Source organism: Pomacea canaliculata, linkage group LG9 (genome assembly GCF_003073045.1).
Source record: "Pomacea canaliculata isolate SZHN2017 linkage group LG9, ASM307304v1, whole genome shotgun sequence".
In the NCBI taxonomy this organism is placed as follows: Eukaryota; Metazoa; Mollusca; class Gastropoda; order Architaenioglossa; family Ampullariidae; genus Pomacea; species Pomacea canaliculata.
In genome coordinates, this window is record NC_037598.1 from 17,184,881 (window position 1) to 17,203,525 (window position 18,645).

The following is an 18,645-nucleotide window of genomic DNA, read 5'->3' on the forward strand; positions in this document are numbered from 1 at the left end:
CATTTGTATTTGGAAAAGTCTGCAACAGCACAACAACAGCAAGTAAATATCATTTGCAGGCATCACAGTCCAGAAATGGCTCAAACAATCCTTACTATTATCACTTTCCATTTTTGGAAAATCAAGTACATTATAAATAAGATTAAGCCAAACTGAACATGACTGAATACTCTTACCGTGTTTCAATGAGGATGTCAGCATTCTTGTCACTCAGAAGGCACTTGCAGATAAGTTCCTGAGTAATTGGAATAGCCACCTTGCTACATACGCACAGGTCTGACAGGTAATCAAGAAATCTGCACATGAATATATCAAGTCATCTCCTTTATTAACAGCAAGTATTATTTGAGATTATATTCTCTTTGTTCAAAATTTACCAGACAACATGACCCTAAGGAGATAAAGGGTTATACTAGCTCTTTAACCAACTCAAGTTGTCTTCCTGACAGTGAGCTAGCACATGCCTGGCATTTCACTAGTCGTGTGAACAAATACCCTCTAACATCTGCAAAGGCAAAGCCAATACAGCAGCTTTTTCAACCAACACATCACTCAAACACTGGGGAAGTCTGGAGGGCCTCTAAGACATGTTATCTGTAAGTCATAAAGAGAGAGAATTCTGTCTCAAAATTTTATTTCTTCAACTGTACCAGACAACATGACCATAGGAGAACAGAGATCAGGTGGAGGAAAGTACAAACAACTCCCCTGTGATAGTCAGATGACAGCCTGTTGCATTATCAAGATTAGTCCCAACAGTACCAGAGGAGCAGTGTGTGCAGAAAGGTCTCTCAAAAAGAACTGACCATAAGCAGTGACAGAATGCCAGCCAGCTGGGAATATTATACCCAGCAAGGTGACATGATGATGGAAGGTGAGACTATTCACAATAACTTGCATGTTGTGGTTTGCATGAGAAGTAACTAAGATGCCTGGCATTGGCATCTTTAATCACAGTTTAAATCGAGGATGACACCTTATCATGATTAGCCTTGAGACGAGAAAGAGTTGGTTCCACCGAATTAACCATGATTATATAACAAGTGGATACTATTGTACAAAACTGTAAATAAAGTTCTTTATTTGAAATATCTTTGACTGCAAAGAGTCAGTGTCTTAGAGAGGTTGGCATCATAGATTTAGGACCCACAAACAAGCTAGTGATGATGACACAGGCGTATGGGACTTATGCTTGGTTGCTCAATTCAATACAATCAATAACCAGCACCCACTTTATCCCTAACATAACCTACTTTGCACCTTTACTCATTGTAACTCATTAACGGATCCAGATCCGTACCCATAAACTGTGTATTCTCTTAATTTGTAGTATTAAGGGTGATCAAGATAGAGTGGAAGAGAATGAATGTCAGGGTGTGCTCAGTTATTTCATTTACTTCCTGTTTGGTGAAACAAGAGAACATTTGTTATATTATGTATTACGAACAGTATTTTTTTTTTGTTGCTTCCTATGACCTGTGAGAGGAAGGTCAGCTTTGAATAAAGAAACAAAGCAGAGAGAATCACATGGGCATTAATAGTAAACAAATGAGAAGCTAATTGACAGGTCATTGTCTCTGGATGTTGAAAGAATATCTGTGGATGTCGTATGTATATCAGTGCTTGACACATTATCACAGGTAAACAGGCAAGATTGATAGCACCTTCCATAGAAGGCAAGGACCACATCAAAATGGATTGCTCAGGCACCACAGGCAATTGAATCTATGGTAGGAATGCTGGATGTTATCAACAAACACAGAACCATCATCTTGGAAATGCAGGAAATCCCGGTTGACGGACATGAAACTCAGAAATCCTTGTTGAACATTGAAGATGGTGTGAGGCCTGTTGAGTGACCAGGACTAGGTCCTCTACATGACCGGTCATCTGTTTCAAGAAAGGTAGCAGGCACAGTTGGACAGGACTCATCCTCCACCACCCCAAAGGGAGAAGATCCACTGCTGCATTCAGAAGACCTATCAGATGCAGCCACTCCCAGACCATCTTTGTGGTGGTCTGTGTAAAAAAGTGGACCATCATCATGATTGTCCTCACTTGGGGCAGAGCCAGGCAGACTCTGTTGCTGAGGGTAAGGAAGTGCATCCTTACACGAGAGAAATCCTGCAATGGGTGCAGATCTGACTTTTGAGCTTGATCAATCAGCTGAGATTGGTTTGCCTTTATAGCTATTTATTAGAGGGCAGTTGCTCGTCTGACCAGTATAGCGGTCTGCATGCCAGGCATGTGCTAGTTCACTGTCAGGGAAACAACTCTCGATGGTTAAAGAGCTAGTGTAACCCTTTATCTTTTCTGATCGTGTCATCTGGTAAAGTCAAAGAAGAAATTAAATATTAACATCCTGACCTTGGCTCCTTCTTATTTCGCACCAAGCTAACAAAAGTCTCAATCTCTGACTCTGTGATATGCTTCTCAAGCAGCTTTCGGTTGTTGTGGAGTAATGCTGTGATTGTGTCCTCAGCGCCAACATCATAGCCTATCTGCTCCTGCATGAAGGGAAGCTTCTGGGCAACATATTCCTGCACATCAAATAGTAACAACTAACAAAAGATCTTGTGTTTCACATCATGCAGACCTTATGCTGCACATCAAACAGTAATAAGCAGACGATAATTTAGGAAATTGCAAGGTTGCCAGAAGTGTTATAACAGACAGATCAATCAAAATAAGGAAAGGGTTTGTTCTATAGTCATCACAACCACTATCATGGTCCTCATCATGGCTTCGCCTCGGGCACACTGTTTTTTCTCTGCAAATGGCATCATTTTTACAGGCTTGCTGTGATATAGCCTTGGTTGCTAGGGTCGGCATAAAACACCAATTACCTCCCCCTTATGGCTGTCATCCACAGAAACAAGTGGCACTTCCCTAGGATCATATTTTTCCTGAACCATTATTCGAATAGCTCATAAAAAGAATATGTCTTGTCCAAGAACACACACATGTATAAATGCACATGATTTTAAAACTGGCTTCAGCAATGTTTCTTTTTTTTTTTACCTGATTTTTGCGGTAGTTCTTGAAAGAAAGTTTCAGTAGCTTGTAGCAAAGGCGACAGATATAACGAAAAGGCCCATGTCGCTGATCAGATAACTCCTCCATCTTGAGGCAAGGCCCATCACCATTGTCTTTGAATGGAGCTTGCAGGATCTTAAACACCTGCAACACAGGACCTCAACAGTTGTAGTATACACAGCTGAATTGAGAACTGGCTGGAGGCAGCAAAGTATTTCAACTGCACAGCATTTCAAGGATGCCAAATAAGTAACCATGTATTTTATACATTTTATCCTGATCTGGTACTGTTTGTCCTGATCCGATACTGTTTATCTTGGGTCAAATACATTTTAATAATAATAATGCAGAATAATGCACTTCTTCACTGTATGGTAGACTCAATGGGCTTACACATATTTTCTGAAAGCAGATTCAAAATGCTTAAAGCACACATTCAAACAGATAAAACATAGCACCAGATATATAATTATCATCAAGAAACAGAAATAGGTCAGAAAACGAGAAAAATGCACACATACATTATAATTATTAATACAAAAAGAAAACACATAGCTGGTCATAAGAGCAAAGCCTGCATCGAGAGCGCTGTTAGTACAGCTACTCAGGTTGAAAAGAGAAGAATTGCCATCAGCACATGATTTTCAGCCTTGCCAGTGCTCTTTGATATCAAGAAAGTTCTGCTTTGAAAAGTAGCAGAACATTATGATGATGGAAGCATAACTCACAGATGCAGTGGCTGAACTGTTACTGACAGAGAAATATCATTCCATTAACACAACTCTTGGTCTGCATCATGGTAATGGTCACTGAAAGCTGAGCTTTCAGGAGACACACAATGTTAGCTGTATAAAGCCAGCAAAGCTTGCTGTGACAAAAAGGCATCGAAACTGCTCCGATTACAGAAAAAGAAGTCTAAAACACTAACGAAGCACAGTATCTAAGTATCTATAAAATCTAAGTAATGTTAAGATGGCACAGAATTAGCAGTAGAAATAAAATGGTCCAGAAGACAAAGGGATAAATAAAGTGTCAATGAAACAGAGATTAATCCAGGAATGCAGGAATAGATGCAAAAATCACTGTTAGACACTAAATTGATGCAATGAACTGGCAAAGACGAAAAAGTGATGAAAAGGAGCCAACCTCTAGCCAGTTAGGTGACAGGACATCACTCTCCAGATCATTTTACCCTGGATCTGATACAATTTATCATAAACCATGTCCAAACCTTACACTGAACAAGGTGTGGAATAAGTCATTCTGAATTCTGGTTGCTTTCTTTATCGCGTGCAGTTTTTGTCGAAGTAAAGGTGAAATATCATTTGCATTTCTTTGTTTTCCTGAACAAAAAGAAAAAAAAGCTAGCAACTTCAGGCTCAACACACCTGTTTCAAAATATTCTGTTCTCGAATAAGCTTCTGTCGCTCGCGGTCAGTTTTACCAGCATCTTCCACTTCCACTTCCACTTCCATTATGTCCCGGTCATTGGTGGCACTTGGGTCCATGCCCCACAGGAAACAGATGACCTCTGAGATCAGCTTTGTCACCATTCTGTCAAAACGATATTTCTGTGAGTATTTATGTGTCACAGCAACAAAACAAACTCTTGTTCACACTGTACAAATGCAAATGTTATATACTACAAAGGCTGGTACTTTTTAACAAGCATCTTTCCCAAAGTACCTAAAATGGAATAATAATTAAATCATATCTATTTCGTTAATTAGTCTAAAGATTTCTTTCTAAATTCATATTTTCTCTCTTTTTTTCACACACACAAACACATATGTGCACATGCACGTGCACACACACACACACAGAAGCAGAAAGACAACAAAAATCATGTTTAATGCAGTTAATAACAACTGAAAGATCAGTTGATTATCAATATTATCACTGTATTTCTTGAAGACTTACCCAGTTGGTGACACATGCTCAAAGACTCTTTTCATATCACTTATTAATGCCTTGAACATGAAATCGCAAGAAGAAACATAGAAACATGAATCTCGAGAAATTAAACAAAAACGACTTCCTCGCCTGTTCAAATCTTGAAGCCGTGGTCTGAAGCCGTGTGTGAAGACAGTACGGGTGGCATCATGGCTGACCACAGCATGGCTGATACAAATTGCCCAGAAAATACCAACTTTTGAAAGCCCAAATGCAGGTATGGAAACTATTATGTCGTTGATGAATGCACAGGAAAACATAGCGACAGAATAAGTGTTCATACGTTCCCAAAGGATTCATTGTTGACAAGACAAAGGATCAACTTCATTTGTGTGTGCAGAGCCGACTTCAGTGCACTTACACAATATTCTGTCGTAGGCAAATGCCACTTTACTCCTGAATGTTACCCAATAACATGAAAGAAGAGGGTTTTGAGATACCATAAAATGTCTTCTTCCAACTATGTCTACTACACAGAAGCATGCTTTTTCTCGTCCAACGACAAGAGTAGCTGCACAAACACCTTAAGTTATCTTGGCAAATGTACTTCAAATTCAACTTTTCAAGCCACATTATAGTTGTGACCAGCAACACAATGTGTTGTTCATAACATGTACACAGTAAATGATAAGGTATACCTGCAACAGCATTCCTGAAAATATATCTCTACTTTTTCATTATTTTAAAATTTATATGGGCAAAAATCTCTTTCTCTTACAAGTTGTTAAAAAAACCAACAACCGTATCGTATGAGGAACTATGCCCATATAAACTTGCAAATTAGTCCCAGGGGCAAATTTTACACTTGAGACTTTGGTGACAATACAAAAGTAAATTCACAAGAGCAACATTTGCAGAGCTTGCTGACAATAGGTGCAAATCACCAAATTTGAAATTAGATAATAAATAAACCACAGTGTTTCAGGTGCTGAAATTTACAGAGTATCTTTATATTATCTCTTCCTACCAGAATCTGTTTATGACTCAGACCAGTTGGGTAGGTGTTGAATACCTTTTGTTTCATTACATTTAGTCTTTCTTCTCTTATTTCATTACATTTAGTCTTTACCCTCACCTTCTTTCATTCTGTGTTATGGCTGATCCCTCCAATTTATTGGCAATATGCGTTAGAACCTTGGCTGCATCATTGGCAAAATCTAGATCACGAACTTCTTGCGCGGAGACTGGTACAATAGCAAAAGCTTCTTTGTCTTCCTTGATCTTGGCACACCCCACCTACAATACATAAAGTACTTTAAAACACTGCCCTAATCACTGCATTATATGGAGCAAAGCATCTAAAGGAGAGACAGGAGAAAACACACTCTACATTGCTTTCTTGACTTTTAAGCTTTAACCATATCTGTATTTACACCTCCTACTCTCTGCCAAACTGATAACAACTTATGCATACTCTTAAGACCTGCATAATCATGCTTCAGTCTTCTTCCACAACACTGATTCACACTCTTAAGATCGGCATAATCATGTGCAAATCTTTCATAACAATGTTCTCTCAGATTTTATATTGTAGCTCTTTTTTGTTTGTTGAATTCTTTGCACCTCCCTCATGAAAAGTATCCTTGATTTAAGTGAGGGCTCTTATATCTCACTCTCCTATGGCCATAAGCTCCACCTGGTTACCTTACACACAATTGTAAAAACACTAACCTTATTCATGATGGGTCTATCCTCTTCTTTATCAATTGGTATTGAGGTGCTGTGCACCCATGTGTCCGTGCACAAATGATGAAGTCTCACATAAGTCTGCCTGTACATGAAAACTACTTGTCTAGAATTTTATCTCTAATTTGTCTGAAGTAATAAGGTGCAATACATATAAATCAAATGATGTAACATCTCACGTCACATCTACACATGATGTTTATTTTTTATGTGTAAACTACCTTCACAGCTTTTCCCTGATAGCACAAAAACTACCATTATGTATAATTATTTTCACCCATCACATCATCACTGTTCTTCACTAATATCATAAAAATATAATAAATGTCACAAAAATGACCATCTGAAAAAGCACTAAGCTGACCTGGGCACTAGAGTATCTGCGCGGATCATAGTGGTAGGGTCTAGCTCAAATATGGATGCAATGTCATGGCCATGTGGAACTGATACCAGGCAGTAGACTGCAAGGCTAGGCTGTCCTCGAAGCTTGCTTCGTGTGGGATCTGGGGTCACATCAATATCCACCTGTGTTGTACATATAAAAGTAAACTTGAATAAAATAAAGTTGGCAATATTAATTTCTTAGAGAATGTATTTATTGGTATTTCATTTATATTCTCTGTTCAGGAAACTAAGGAAAACTTCTCAGTTGCATCCTGGCTTAGATTTATATCACACATCCTCATATACCACATACATGTGCAACCACTCACACATGCACATATACCTCACTCACCTCTGCAGCAAGATACTGGCCTGTAGCCAAATGTTTAAAGCGAAATAGGCTGTTCCAGTGTCCTGCACCACCCCTGCAAGGGTCATGCTGCACCACCTAAAACAGAAATTGCAAAAATGCAAGTTTCATTTCATCTTACAATGGGCAAGGGATTTTTTTAATGCTATTTTTATCAAGCTAACAGTAGATGCTTGAATACTTTACTCATTTCGCTCTATGCTGATAACTCACCAGTTCGGAATTTCATAGAAAACAAATGAATGGAGAAGAAAGTGCTCATAAACCTGCATCATCATTCCGGTGACCTCTTTCCATTACAATCTATTTATTATTTCATAATAACTTTTCTGTAAACATAAAAAAGAATGTTTTCAACTTGCCTCCACTTCCCATAAAGCTTTGGAACTTGTGGCAGCTGTAGCAGAAGTTCTTCCTGTTGTCCGAAGAAAAACATGCTGCTGTTTGCGGTATTCATCTGCTGTTAGAAACTTTTCCTGCTCTGCATGGAACAGCCGTACCACATCACCCTGAAAAACATCACCATTCACATAACCCTAAAAATGTCACGATCAAAAATTTAACAGACCTAAAAGGAGTCTTACACAAGAACTACAACCAGAGCTCATGATAAAAGTATTAGTTTTTTACATATATATTTACACAGCTTAAAAATCTTCGTGGATACAATGGCTTTGCAGATACGGCTTAACTAAATAAAACAATGAGAAAACAAAACAAGTCCATTTTATTTTATGAAGATTTTTTTCTTAGTAAAATCCACATACTCCTTTTAGTATGTCCTCTTGATTTTCTCTAAAGTCCATGAACAAAGTGACTTTCCAGCATGTGTTACAGTTTAGAGAGTTGACCTCTTTGCATCCCTGTTGGTCTGGAAGATCACAACTGCTAGCATGCAGGGGCTGCCCTGCATTAACTGGGTTCAGCACAACCTTGTCCCCAACAACAACCTGTAATGACAGATCATACACCAATGTTGAATAAAATTGTCCCATTCTACAGCCACAAAAAGACAATAATGTCATTATAACTTTTCCACAGCTAGAATCTATAGTGAGAAAACACACTGTCTTCAGTCCTTCAAAACTCTTGCGAACAAAAATATTTCTGTCATTGCCACCTGATTATCAAAATATGTCAGGTTGCATCAACATGTGTCAGGGCTATATCAACATGTGCAGCAATGAATGAATCAAAAAACAAAAAACAAGCACTGATTAACAAATGTAAAAATGCCCCAAAATACATTATCTCCCATATATCAATAACTCATCAACTCCCTGCATCTCACACCCAAACAGACCACACAGCTACAGTATCTGACCTTGTCACCTGGGGAACTGTGCTTGTAGAAAGGCTGGATGTAGAACCAAGAACCTTCATTTCCAGAACCATCTAGCAACACCTTCATAGCATTCTTTTCTAGTAAGGCTGGCAGACGTTGATTTACAGTCAAAAACTTATTGCTTTTTAGATGAAGCAGCTGTAAATAAAGAAAACTGCAAAATTTGACTGCTCGCTTACAGAAACTATAAAGAGGTAAAATTAAATGGAGATGCTCTAAACTGAATTTGGTGCCTTTCTAGGTGAATTTTGAGAGAGTGAGATCCCTTTGCCTAACTGACTTGAGGGGAAACAGCAAGTTAGAGGATTTTTTTTTCTGAGATATTCATGCTACCAATTAAACTTCCACTGTGCCTATCATACACTATTTCTCTTCAAAATGTCATGCACAAAAGGAGGAAAATAATGACTGCATTCTTATACCACTGAAGTGCATCCTCCTGCCCCTCCCCCTCCCGAAAAAAAAAATAGTAACAGTGCATCTGATTCTACACTGACTAAACCACCATCAGTCCTGTGGCAAGTGCCTCAGATTCAGGTGTAAATATTTCCAAATGCATGTGAACCTACAAGGATTTTGATCAATGTACTTTGTTCAGAATGTAAGTAAATGGGACTTTCTAACAGTATTTCTATGGATATTATAAAGGGTCTTGTAGATATTTTAGTCCAAATATTGTCATGCATGTGAACTTGCAGCAGCTCATGACCTATCTATCAGTATGAACTAGTAGATTTGGATTTATTTCTATGGAAATACTATCTGATAGTGACTCTGTTGCATCAATTTAGGTCAAACCCATACCCTGATTATCAACAAGAAAAAGAGAAATTAGACTATTTCAATCATCCATACAAATGTCTGACCCCCAGCTCTACACAAACTGTCCAAAGAACAAATGTTTGGGTGTGGCTTGAGTTGCTTTACTTAAGCCAAATGTGAAAAATATATACAGACTGACAATTGAGGATAACATCCTTAAATCGATAAAATAGACCTCGAGATAACTAACTAAACATATAATTGTGCAGTAATTACTATGCATTTTTTTTGCAGCCTAATCATCATTTAAACATATAACAGCACCCATATTTACTTTTCTAAAAGTAAAACAAGCAGTTTAGTTATGTTGAATTTATACATAGGAAAACATTGAAAGATGGTTCTATTTTCCATTAAACACCTGAATTAGATGATAAGCAGGGAAAATGTTCTCATTTCTTAAAACTGCTTGTTTGGTTGCCTGCCATCTAGGATCATTTCTATGGCAACTGAGTGGGTGACATGACTGAAAACATTTTTGAAACTTTTGATCAAGGGTAAATGATATTAAAACAATTTTCAATTTTTGAGCTGTCTTGCCTTAAGCCACAGGTCAAAGTGCTTTATAAATAGGTGTTGTTATTATGATTGTATTTTTGAGCCTGGCTTTGATGGTGGGGAAAAGTACTATACAAATCCATTATTATTAGTGCACTCCTTCTATCACATGGCTAGAGATTTGTTTGCCAGGTATACTGCCTCACATCCCATGTATATTGTCTCACATCTTTTCGCAGTCTTGGAGATGAAAGTATCCTTTATAGAAGATGACTATAAATGGCCAACACTGGCTAATGAGGCACAAGTGCAAATAACTGGGAGTAAACTTGTACACCATATTATTGGAACATGAGATATAATACATATACTATTAGTCACATTTCCATAGATTATATATTAGGTATAGTATTTAGGTATACATACCTGCACCACATTCCCATAGTGCACCACACTTCCCAACAACTTCTTATTCTCTCCCTCATTTTGCTTTTTCTCTAGTTCTGCTGCATGCTACAAGGAAAAAAAATAGAAGAATCAAATCAGAATGGTGCTTAACCAGGTTTCAAGTTTGAAAGATATCTTCATAATCTGATTCTACAATCTGAATTCTTAAAATACAACTTGGTGTGCTCAACACAATCACAACTTAGCACATAATAATTGTGTTTCTCCTTTCATTATGAACATATGTATTTATTTTTTAAAAGTAAAGGTTCCTTAGCCTAAGGTATATATGGGGAGGAACTGTAAGTGATTCACTAGAATTAGGACTTGGAGCCCAGAGAAGTTATTTAAAAGGTGGGAAATATACTTGCATCAATAAACCCAGAAGCAAACGAAAAATGTTCCAATTTTAAACTATTTCCTAACCTGACAGTTCACAAGCAAATTTCACAAACAATGCTCTTTTCCTTAAAGAACAATTTTATCCTGTGACTGCAGGACAAGATAAAATGAAAAAGATCATACTGATTAAAAAACATTAACTCTCAAAGTTTACTGCAAATAACTTAAATCCTGGATTAAATAACATTTAAGAACCTCAATACATATTTTGCTGATACAGCTTCAGTACTCAGTCTGTATACCGCATGCAAGATTATTTATTCTAACCACTGAAACCACTGTTAAAATAACATTCCACACAAGTGCTCTACATAGGGTACCTGGTATAAAAGAGACAATGTCACTCTAAAAAGTGTGCTCTCTTCTGCATATCCCATTTACCTCCAGTGGTTTACACAGATCAAATAAACAGAAGGCATACACCATGTGCAGTTGCTCTCAGGAAATGATAAACAGAACATACACCAACAGCTATATGTCCAGCATGCCATCCCTGCTTGACAAACTAATATTAAACCTACAAAACAGGATCATCCCACTAACATGCAAAAACAAAAATAAGCCAGATGCCCACTTTCCCGAAGACTCAAAAACCAAGAACATTTTTAGTTTATCAAAACACCAGCAAAATATTTCTGATTAGACTGGACAAAAACTTAAAGGAGAAACTTATTCTGGCCAACAGAATTGAATGATATTGCCCATGCGAGGGAGGGTAGGAGTACAGGCGGTGCTGATTACTAGTGGCCAGTCATCTCCAATTACTACAATAGGCAGGGTAAAGATCACAGGCACTGCCCACTGCCTAGCTATAAAACATCTTTCTGGCCTGACCTGTACTTGCTGAAGGGTCTGACAGCTGAGGCGAAACAACTTCTATCTGAACACACTGTCATGGTTAGGACTGAATATATTCTCCACAAACAAAAAATAGAATATATATAGAGAAGGATGAACTAACCCTGACAGTATATTCAGTTGCAAACCATTTCAAGTACTAGGCTGAGAAAGACGTTTTATTGCTAGGGTAGTCGGAACCACCTGTGATCTCCCCCCTGCCTCAGGATCAGGGTAGCAATTAGAAAAAACTGACTGCTTGTAAAAGTCAGCACCATGTACTCCTTCCTTTGCACAGGCGAAACCATTTTAAAAAACATCCACAAGAAGTTCCACCTTTAATTATGATTGGTACTCAGGAGTGGACCACATATTTTAGATCAACCCTATGAGCTTTACTGGGTGGAAAATGTAACACAACTTTGTTGATAAATGTAGGTACATGTATCACACAGAGGGAACTGGCAGTATGCTACTCTTTACCTCTTTTTGTAATCATATATAATGTTCTTAGCTTTATACTTGATCACACATCATGTTCTTATCTCTATACTTGATCATATTTTTAATTTGCTCATTGTATTGTGCTCAGGATTTATTTAAAACATGATACATAATATTTTCTTTGAGGATATTTCTTTAAAATGTAAAAAAAACTACTTTGACAAAAATTTAATGTCTACAGCTTTATCCCAGAGAGCAATTACATGTACACCTGTGCATCATATAAAACATTTAAGAGATGCACACAGGTGTGTGCAAAAATATTATTTTATTTAATATGATGCACACCGGTATATGTGAAATATTATTTTAATATATATATACACAAAATATATATTTTACACCTAGAGATGTGTGTATATTATTATAGTCAGCTGTATGTGTGCTGTTCTATGGCTAACCAGCTAGCAGAAGTGCCAATGTTCTCTATCGTAAACAATTTTCTACATAGCTGGCTCAGTTGTAGCACACATGCTTGGCTCTAAGCTGATGTCTTTCCCAGAAAAAAAAAAATCATTTATCACCTACATTCTTGGCAAAATCTCTAATCTGGCTTTGAATTAGAGGCTTCTGGACCTGTTATTGCTCATTTTTCTGGTAACAGTAGCATTCTTTGCTGAGATTATTCAGCTGCCTACATCCTTGAATATTACTCTTAATGCAACTTTAATGAAGAGTAAAATGAACTGATAAGTGCTGTGCCATTTGTCAATCTAGAAAAAATGTGTAAAGAATGTCAGTATTCTTATCACAATGTTTTTAGAAACAATGTGGTATAAATAAAATACCATACTTATATATATTAGTTTATACTAAATGGCCCATGTGCACGTGCATACACACAGATGCTCACATACAGACACCCTTTTAGCTTTCTTTAAAAAGATCTTTTTAAAATAAATATGTGATATACATTGTTAAAAAAATAATTACAAGGTGTAGCCACAGTACTTTATTTAATACCTGGCTGAACAATTTTCTAAGCATTACACATATGGTCATTTATGCATATCATGTTTTTCCAGAATAAAAGAAAGAATTATTAACTCATCATGAAAGCAAGTTAAAGTGCAAAAACTGGGTCTTGTATATCTAGAGGTTAAATAATTGAGAAATGTTAGCACGTACACTTTATAAGCTGAGATGCAGAAAAAAAGAGTAAGAGTTATTTATTCCTCATAAACAACTTTCACTATTTTGGGAAGCTGATAACTGCAAGTTACTACCAGCCTACTAATTACCACAAACCTGTGTAGCAGCAAGAAGCCTACTGCTTACACCAAACCTGTATAGCGATACAAGCCTAATTTGGAAAGACTAAACCTGTACAGTAGCAGTGTCAGCATAATGAAGAAAGAACAGCAAACTTACATGAAGCCTGTCCAGTAGCAATGTGTCAGGTGAAGAGCTGGTCTGTTTTTGAGCATTCCAAAACTGGTTTTGAGCTGAGTATCTGCTCATAGGACACACTCTAAACAGGCAATCTGAAAATATGTTTATTATTATATGATTCAGAAATTAATAATCTCTCACAGTCTGAATCAGTATTCTTAGGCAAATAGTATTTTTGGTCACTTGTTAAGAGTACAAACCATACGGAAAAATACACAAAGAAAAATGTAAATAAACCATTTATTGTGTCCCTAAGTCTGAACAAGATGGCCCAAACACCTGCTTAGTTGTAGTACAATAGCATTGGCATAAAACTTGGTGGTGTCACCCATTTTTCTTTGGTAGATTTTGCCTTGATCAACATGATAAAGGTCACTTTTCTATGTGACCTCTTTTCCTTTGTGAGGAATTAACTGACAATGGAATATAGAATTTATTTTTATTCTATTCACTATTGCTCTGATAATGTTGCCTTAGCCATTCATGCAGTTTAAACTGAAGTGTATTGTGGAATGTCATTTGGACAAAATGCTAAATTCCTTCTGGTTTTTTCTATCCTTAACTACAAAATAATTATTGAATTTAATAAGCAATGTTGTGGGTCTCCCTCTTGATTTCTAAATTTAATTTTTATTGTGAATGAAACTGCAAAGATGCCATTTCTATTGCTGACCACTGCAAGTTATGTGGTCGATAATATTTCTTTGCTTTCTCAGGGGTTACAATAACCAACATCTGTGTGTTGATGGTTGATGTAATCACTGCATTTGTTCTCACAAAGTTCGTGCAAAATTAAAAACTTGCATCCAATTGATTTAAAATAGCACTTACAGTCCCAGATTTGTGCCTATTGTTCATATCTTCAACACCACTCAGGTGGAAACAAAATCTTACCTCTGAATTTCTTGGGTGGATTTCCTAAGTCACCAGCATCTGGGCTTACTACACATCGGTCATCTACTAGACTGTTGTTAACATACGAAAAATAAAAACCTGCCATAAGCAAATTTTAAGATAAGTAACAAAAAAATAACATTTCTGACCCAGAAAAACTAAGAAAAAAAATTCTGCTTTTTTCCTTTTTTTTTTTAAGTCTTCTTGCAGAGATGCAAGTCAAGCTGCAAACTCACTAAATAAGCTTGTGCATGTACTATGCATATATCTGTATCTGTGTAAGTGTGTATATCTGTATATGTGTGCAGCATCTAGCAGATAACACTTATGTATGTGCATGCCTCTGGGTGCATTAGATCTGACTAAACATGTATTTTGAGAGTTTTCAACACATCTCTCACATTATTTATCTGCAATATTCTCAATCAAACTGTTCCTGTTGGTCACAATGAAGATAAAACATGAAGTGAGTGCACAGTTGTTGACATCTAGTTCTGACTAGGACTTATAGGAAACTTGTTGAAGAAATTATTGAGCGACCAGTAATATAAAAGTATATATAAATATATGTATATAATATAAAAGTAAAAGGACCACAAATATTAATCTACTAATTCAGTAACCATGAGGTTATTCAAAATTTTTAAGTACAGAAAACTTAAAAAAAAAATATCTTAAACTATTGTACTGTTTTGCTGGACTGACTTGCTGGAGTACTGATTTGTGCTATGAATTAACTCACAAGGGAAAATATAGGCAACCTGTTCAAGCTGTTATTAGTTATTTGTATTTTTCCCTGTGAGGTTTCTAATTCAACTTATGCACATCTTTGTTTATAAAACACCAACAGATATAACATTCACAATTCTGATTTCTTCACTATTTTTCCAAAAAATAACAAGAATATCTCTAAAAAAAAAATCCTCATTTCAAGAATCAACTCATTTAAGTGGGTGCCCTGTGGAATTCTCTTCCTCCTCATCTCTAGCAAATGAACTAAAATCCTGATTATTTCTGACAAAAATCTATATTATTTTCTCAGCCTTCTTATAATAATAATAATGGTGGATTTCTATAGCACCCAAGCCCTATGAGCAAGCTCATGGCAAATTACAAATGATATTAATTATAAAAACAACAATAATAGGGAAAAATTGAAGAAACCAACCAAGAAGACAGGAAAGAAAAGGGGAAAAAGTGTGGATCAGGGGAAACAAAAAAGTGTAGTGCTATGTGATTAACAATTATCAACCACTGACTAGCCTATAAATAGGACCGATATTGAGCTTGCTTATTGAAAGCTATAAAGCTTTTTGGTAGCTACCTCACATCTCCATGAACTTTCTATAAATATGAGTACATAATTACTACCTCTGGGGTACTTTCACTATCTCGCTTTCTGTCATACATTTATTAGGCTAGCAGAATATAGTTTTTCCTCCTTAGGGTGAAGGCTGGGTGTAAAAATACATTTCTGCTTTTCCTACACTTTTGTAAATAGAGAATTGTGATTGTCATGTCTGTTTGTGTGTGAAATGTGATCAGTAAACCCTTAAAATATCCGTGATGCAGGTTGCTTTTTATTACTTAAGGTCAAATTTATGTCTTATTTGTTGAGTAGGAGAGAGGATTATCTTTTCATTTCTAAACGACGATGACGACGACGACACAGACGAAGAAGCCTGCTGTAGCTATCGTCCTTATAATAACAATAAAATCTTGAGTTTAATGCCCTTACCCCAAAGTAGACAGAAATCCATTGACCGTGCCCTCCGCATACAGAGATATGATGTCCCCAACGTGAAGGAAGCTTGCCGACATGTCGATCTGTGTTTATTCTAGCTATTTACCTAACATAAAGCACAAATCGAAGCTTCCAGTTCTCGGCTTTTTGAACACTTTTGTACCAGTGTGCATGATTTTGTTGGCGGCCTGACTTTAAACAGGAACAGTACCTGCAAGCCGAGGCACGGCCCTCAACTCGGGCAAGGCGGGTCCCACAGGTTGTCTCCCTCTGTTTACCGCCGCCTATTTATAGCAACACACGCACGCCCCTAACAAGATCAGGAGCGAGACAAGGAGTAATTTGTCGATCGTTTTTCAAGAGATAACTCATCATAATCAAAACTGTTCCACCGCGAAAATATAACAATGGTGAAGCTTGGGAGGGACAGCAGAATCACGGACGAGTTCGCGGATCAGTAAGGCGGCACCGTTAGAATACCCATTCTTCCGCCGAATGTTAAAACTCTCTTCATTGTGGTGGTAATCACTGATCCAAAAAGTACTTAATAATGATCTGTGATGGTAACTGATAATGTTACCATCGGCAAATATTTTAAGCACTTTCAGACGACTTCTGTTAGTGCATATAATTCGATGGAAGAAGCGAGGCTGTCACAATAAGAAACTAGTTACATTCATAAAACCACTGCCATTGGCACCAGCCCGTGCTATTTTATTGCCCCAGTAACTGAACAACACGCACAGTTCTCTGCCTGCGATAATCCAAAACACTTGTCCAGACCGCCTCTCACCCAGTTACCTGTGTGTCTTGTTATACCGAGACGTGTGCACAACTCTTTTGTTCATGGTACATGCTACTGCAACCCACATACGACGGGGTTTAATATTTCAGGAAGTTCAGCACTTTCTTCACAAAGAAATTTTTAATTATTTATCTTTTGTGCTAAGCAAGAACACATGCACACAAACAATTCATACTTTGGTACTGTAATTAGTTCACTATGTGTAGCTAGTTTTGCAGGCATGTTGTTCGATCCCAGACACAAGATGGCTTTTATCCCATCATCAAGTGATTGCATGAAGTGTTTAAAGAGCTCATACGGTCATACCTCAATGCTCTCTCATGCAGGAATCAAACCACAATTAAATGTGCATTGGAGTTTTACGCCATGTCAGCAGCTAAGACTATCTCTTGGTGAGAATGATGTGCAGGACCATTTAAAGGTCGACATTGATGTGCTGTTTATAGCATTTCATTAGGAGAGTTCAGATGGTAAAGCAGTAGACCAGTAGCATGAACATATCTCTGCTCTAATATCTAATGAAATATCCTATTTTTGTGAATGTCCTACATGTCTAATACAGTGTACCTGCAGGACTAGTTACATGTGAGGGAAAAAAATAGCTTCTGATTAAACATCTGGATATCTTGCAGGTAAATTATAAGGGCATTTTAAGGCATTCCACAAAACATTTTATGAGAGATTAATGACAAAATGTCTTCCTCAACCATCCAAAGAAATGTGGTGTGTCAACCCAAGTGTAGGCAACTTTTGGATGTGAAGTATTGTATAGCCTACTTTGAGAAACAAGTTGAAGTGGTTTTGGTGCAATCTTTAAAAGAAAGAAAAAAATTTCTAATCATGAATCTCTTGCTCACATGCAAAATGAAACCTAAAAAAAGAATTTCAATGTTTTTAATATAAATTGCCGCCATGTACAATCAGCATACAGTCAACATCGGTCACAGTTAAAAAATGAAGACAAAATCTTGGGATATTGTCTGGAGACATACACCAGTAAATGCACAAGTCAAAATGAAGCAAAGGCATGAATTTCAGTAAATGTGACATGAAGCATAAATCCTCATTCATTTCCAGCCTTAAGATGCGTATTAAACCAGCTAAAACTTTCTTTCAAAAACCTGCCTTAAGTAGCAGTTGCTCAAGATTTAACCTCAGACTTGGTGGAAAAACTGGACCATTCACACTTCACTCTAGGCAACCAAATATGGTACCATCATCCACATCATATGCTTCTCTTAGTGAAGAGGATTTTCATGACATTAAGCTATTCTAAAAGAACATCTCCCCCCCTCCTGCTATGATCTAAACGTAGAAATTAGACTATACTAAAATATGCACATTCATGTGCATGAACATGATTTGTGTACACAAACACCCCAACACCCCAATCACTGCATTGTTTTAATGAAAATTATAGCCTTAAGCAAAAAGGCTTTTTTGAACTGCACATTTTTCAAAGAGGAAAAGATTTTATAATTCAAAAGTGCAAATTTTAGTTCAAATGTTGACCACAGGAAAGTAGT

At 37.0% G+C, this 18,645-nt stretch overlaps 1 protein-coding gene across 4 annotated transcripts in view; it reads right to left on the bottom strand.

Annotated features, from left to right (window-relative positions):
- Nucleotides 1-17,101, bottom strand: part of LOC112571599 (inositol 1,4,5-trisphosphate receptor type 1-like) — a 65,708-nt gene extending 48,607 nt beyond the window's left edge. The window contains exons 1-15 of one of the 4 annotated variants that reach the window (XM_025250716.1): nt 16,309-17,086; nt 14,571-14,641; nt 13,656-13,768; nt 10,521-10,607; nt 8,754-8,912; nt 8,197-8,379; nt 7,792-7,938; nt 7,412-7,507; nt 7,040-7,200; nt 6,661-6,760; nt 6,065-6,225; nt 4,425-4,590; nt 3,022-3,180; nt 2,368-2,540; nt 177-296 (exon numbers count right to left, since the gene is read on the bottom strand). In XM_025250716.1, coding sequence (XP_025106501.1) covers nt 177-296; nt 2,368-2,540; nt 3,022-3,180; nt 4,425-4,590; nt 6,065-6,225; nt 6,661-6,760; nt 7,040-7,200; nt 7,412-7,507; nt 7,792-7,938; nt 8,197-8,379; nt 8,754-8,912; nt 10,521-10,607; nt 13,656-13,768; nt 14,571-14,641; nt 16,309-16,391 — 1,979 coding nt within the window. In that variant the 5' untranslated portion in view covers nt 16,392-17,086. Of the gene's footprint in view, nt 1-176; nt 297-2,367; nt 2,541-3,021; nt 3,181-4,424; nt 4,591-6,064; nt 6,226-6,660; nt 6,761-7,039; nt 7,201-7,411; nt 7,508-7,791; nt 7,939-8,196; nt 8,380-8,753; nt 8,913-10,520; nt 10,608-13,655; nt 13,769-14,570; nt 14,642-16,308 lie in introns of all 4 variants that reach the window. The other 3 variants (XM_025250712.1, XM_025250714.1, XM_025250715.1) reach the window with 3 other exon arrangements.
- Between the last annotated feature and the right edge of the window lie 1,544 nt (nt 17,102-18,645).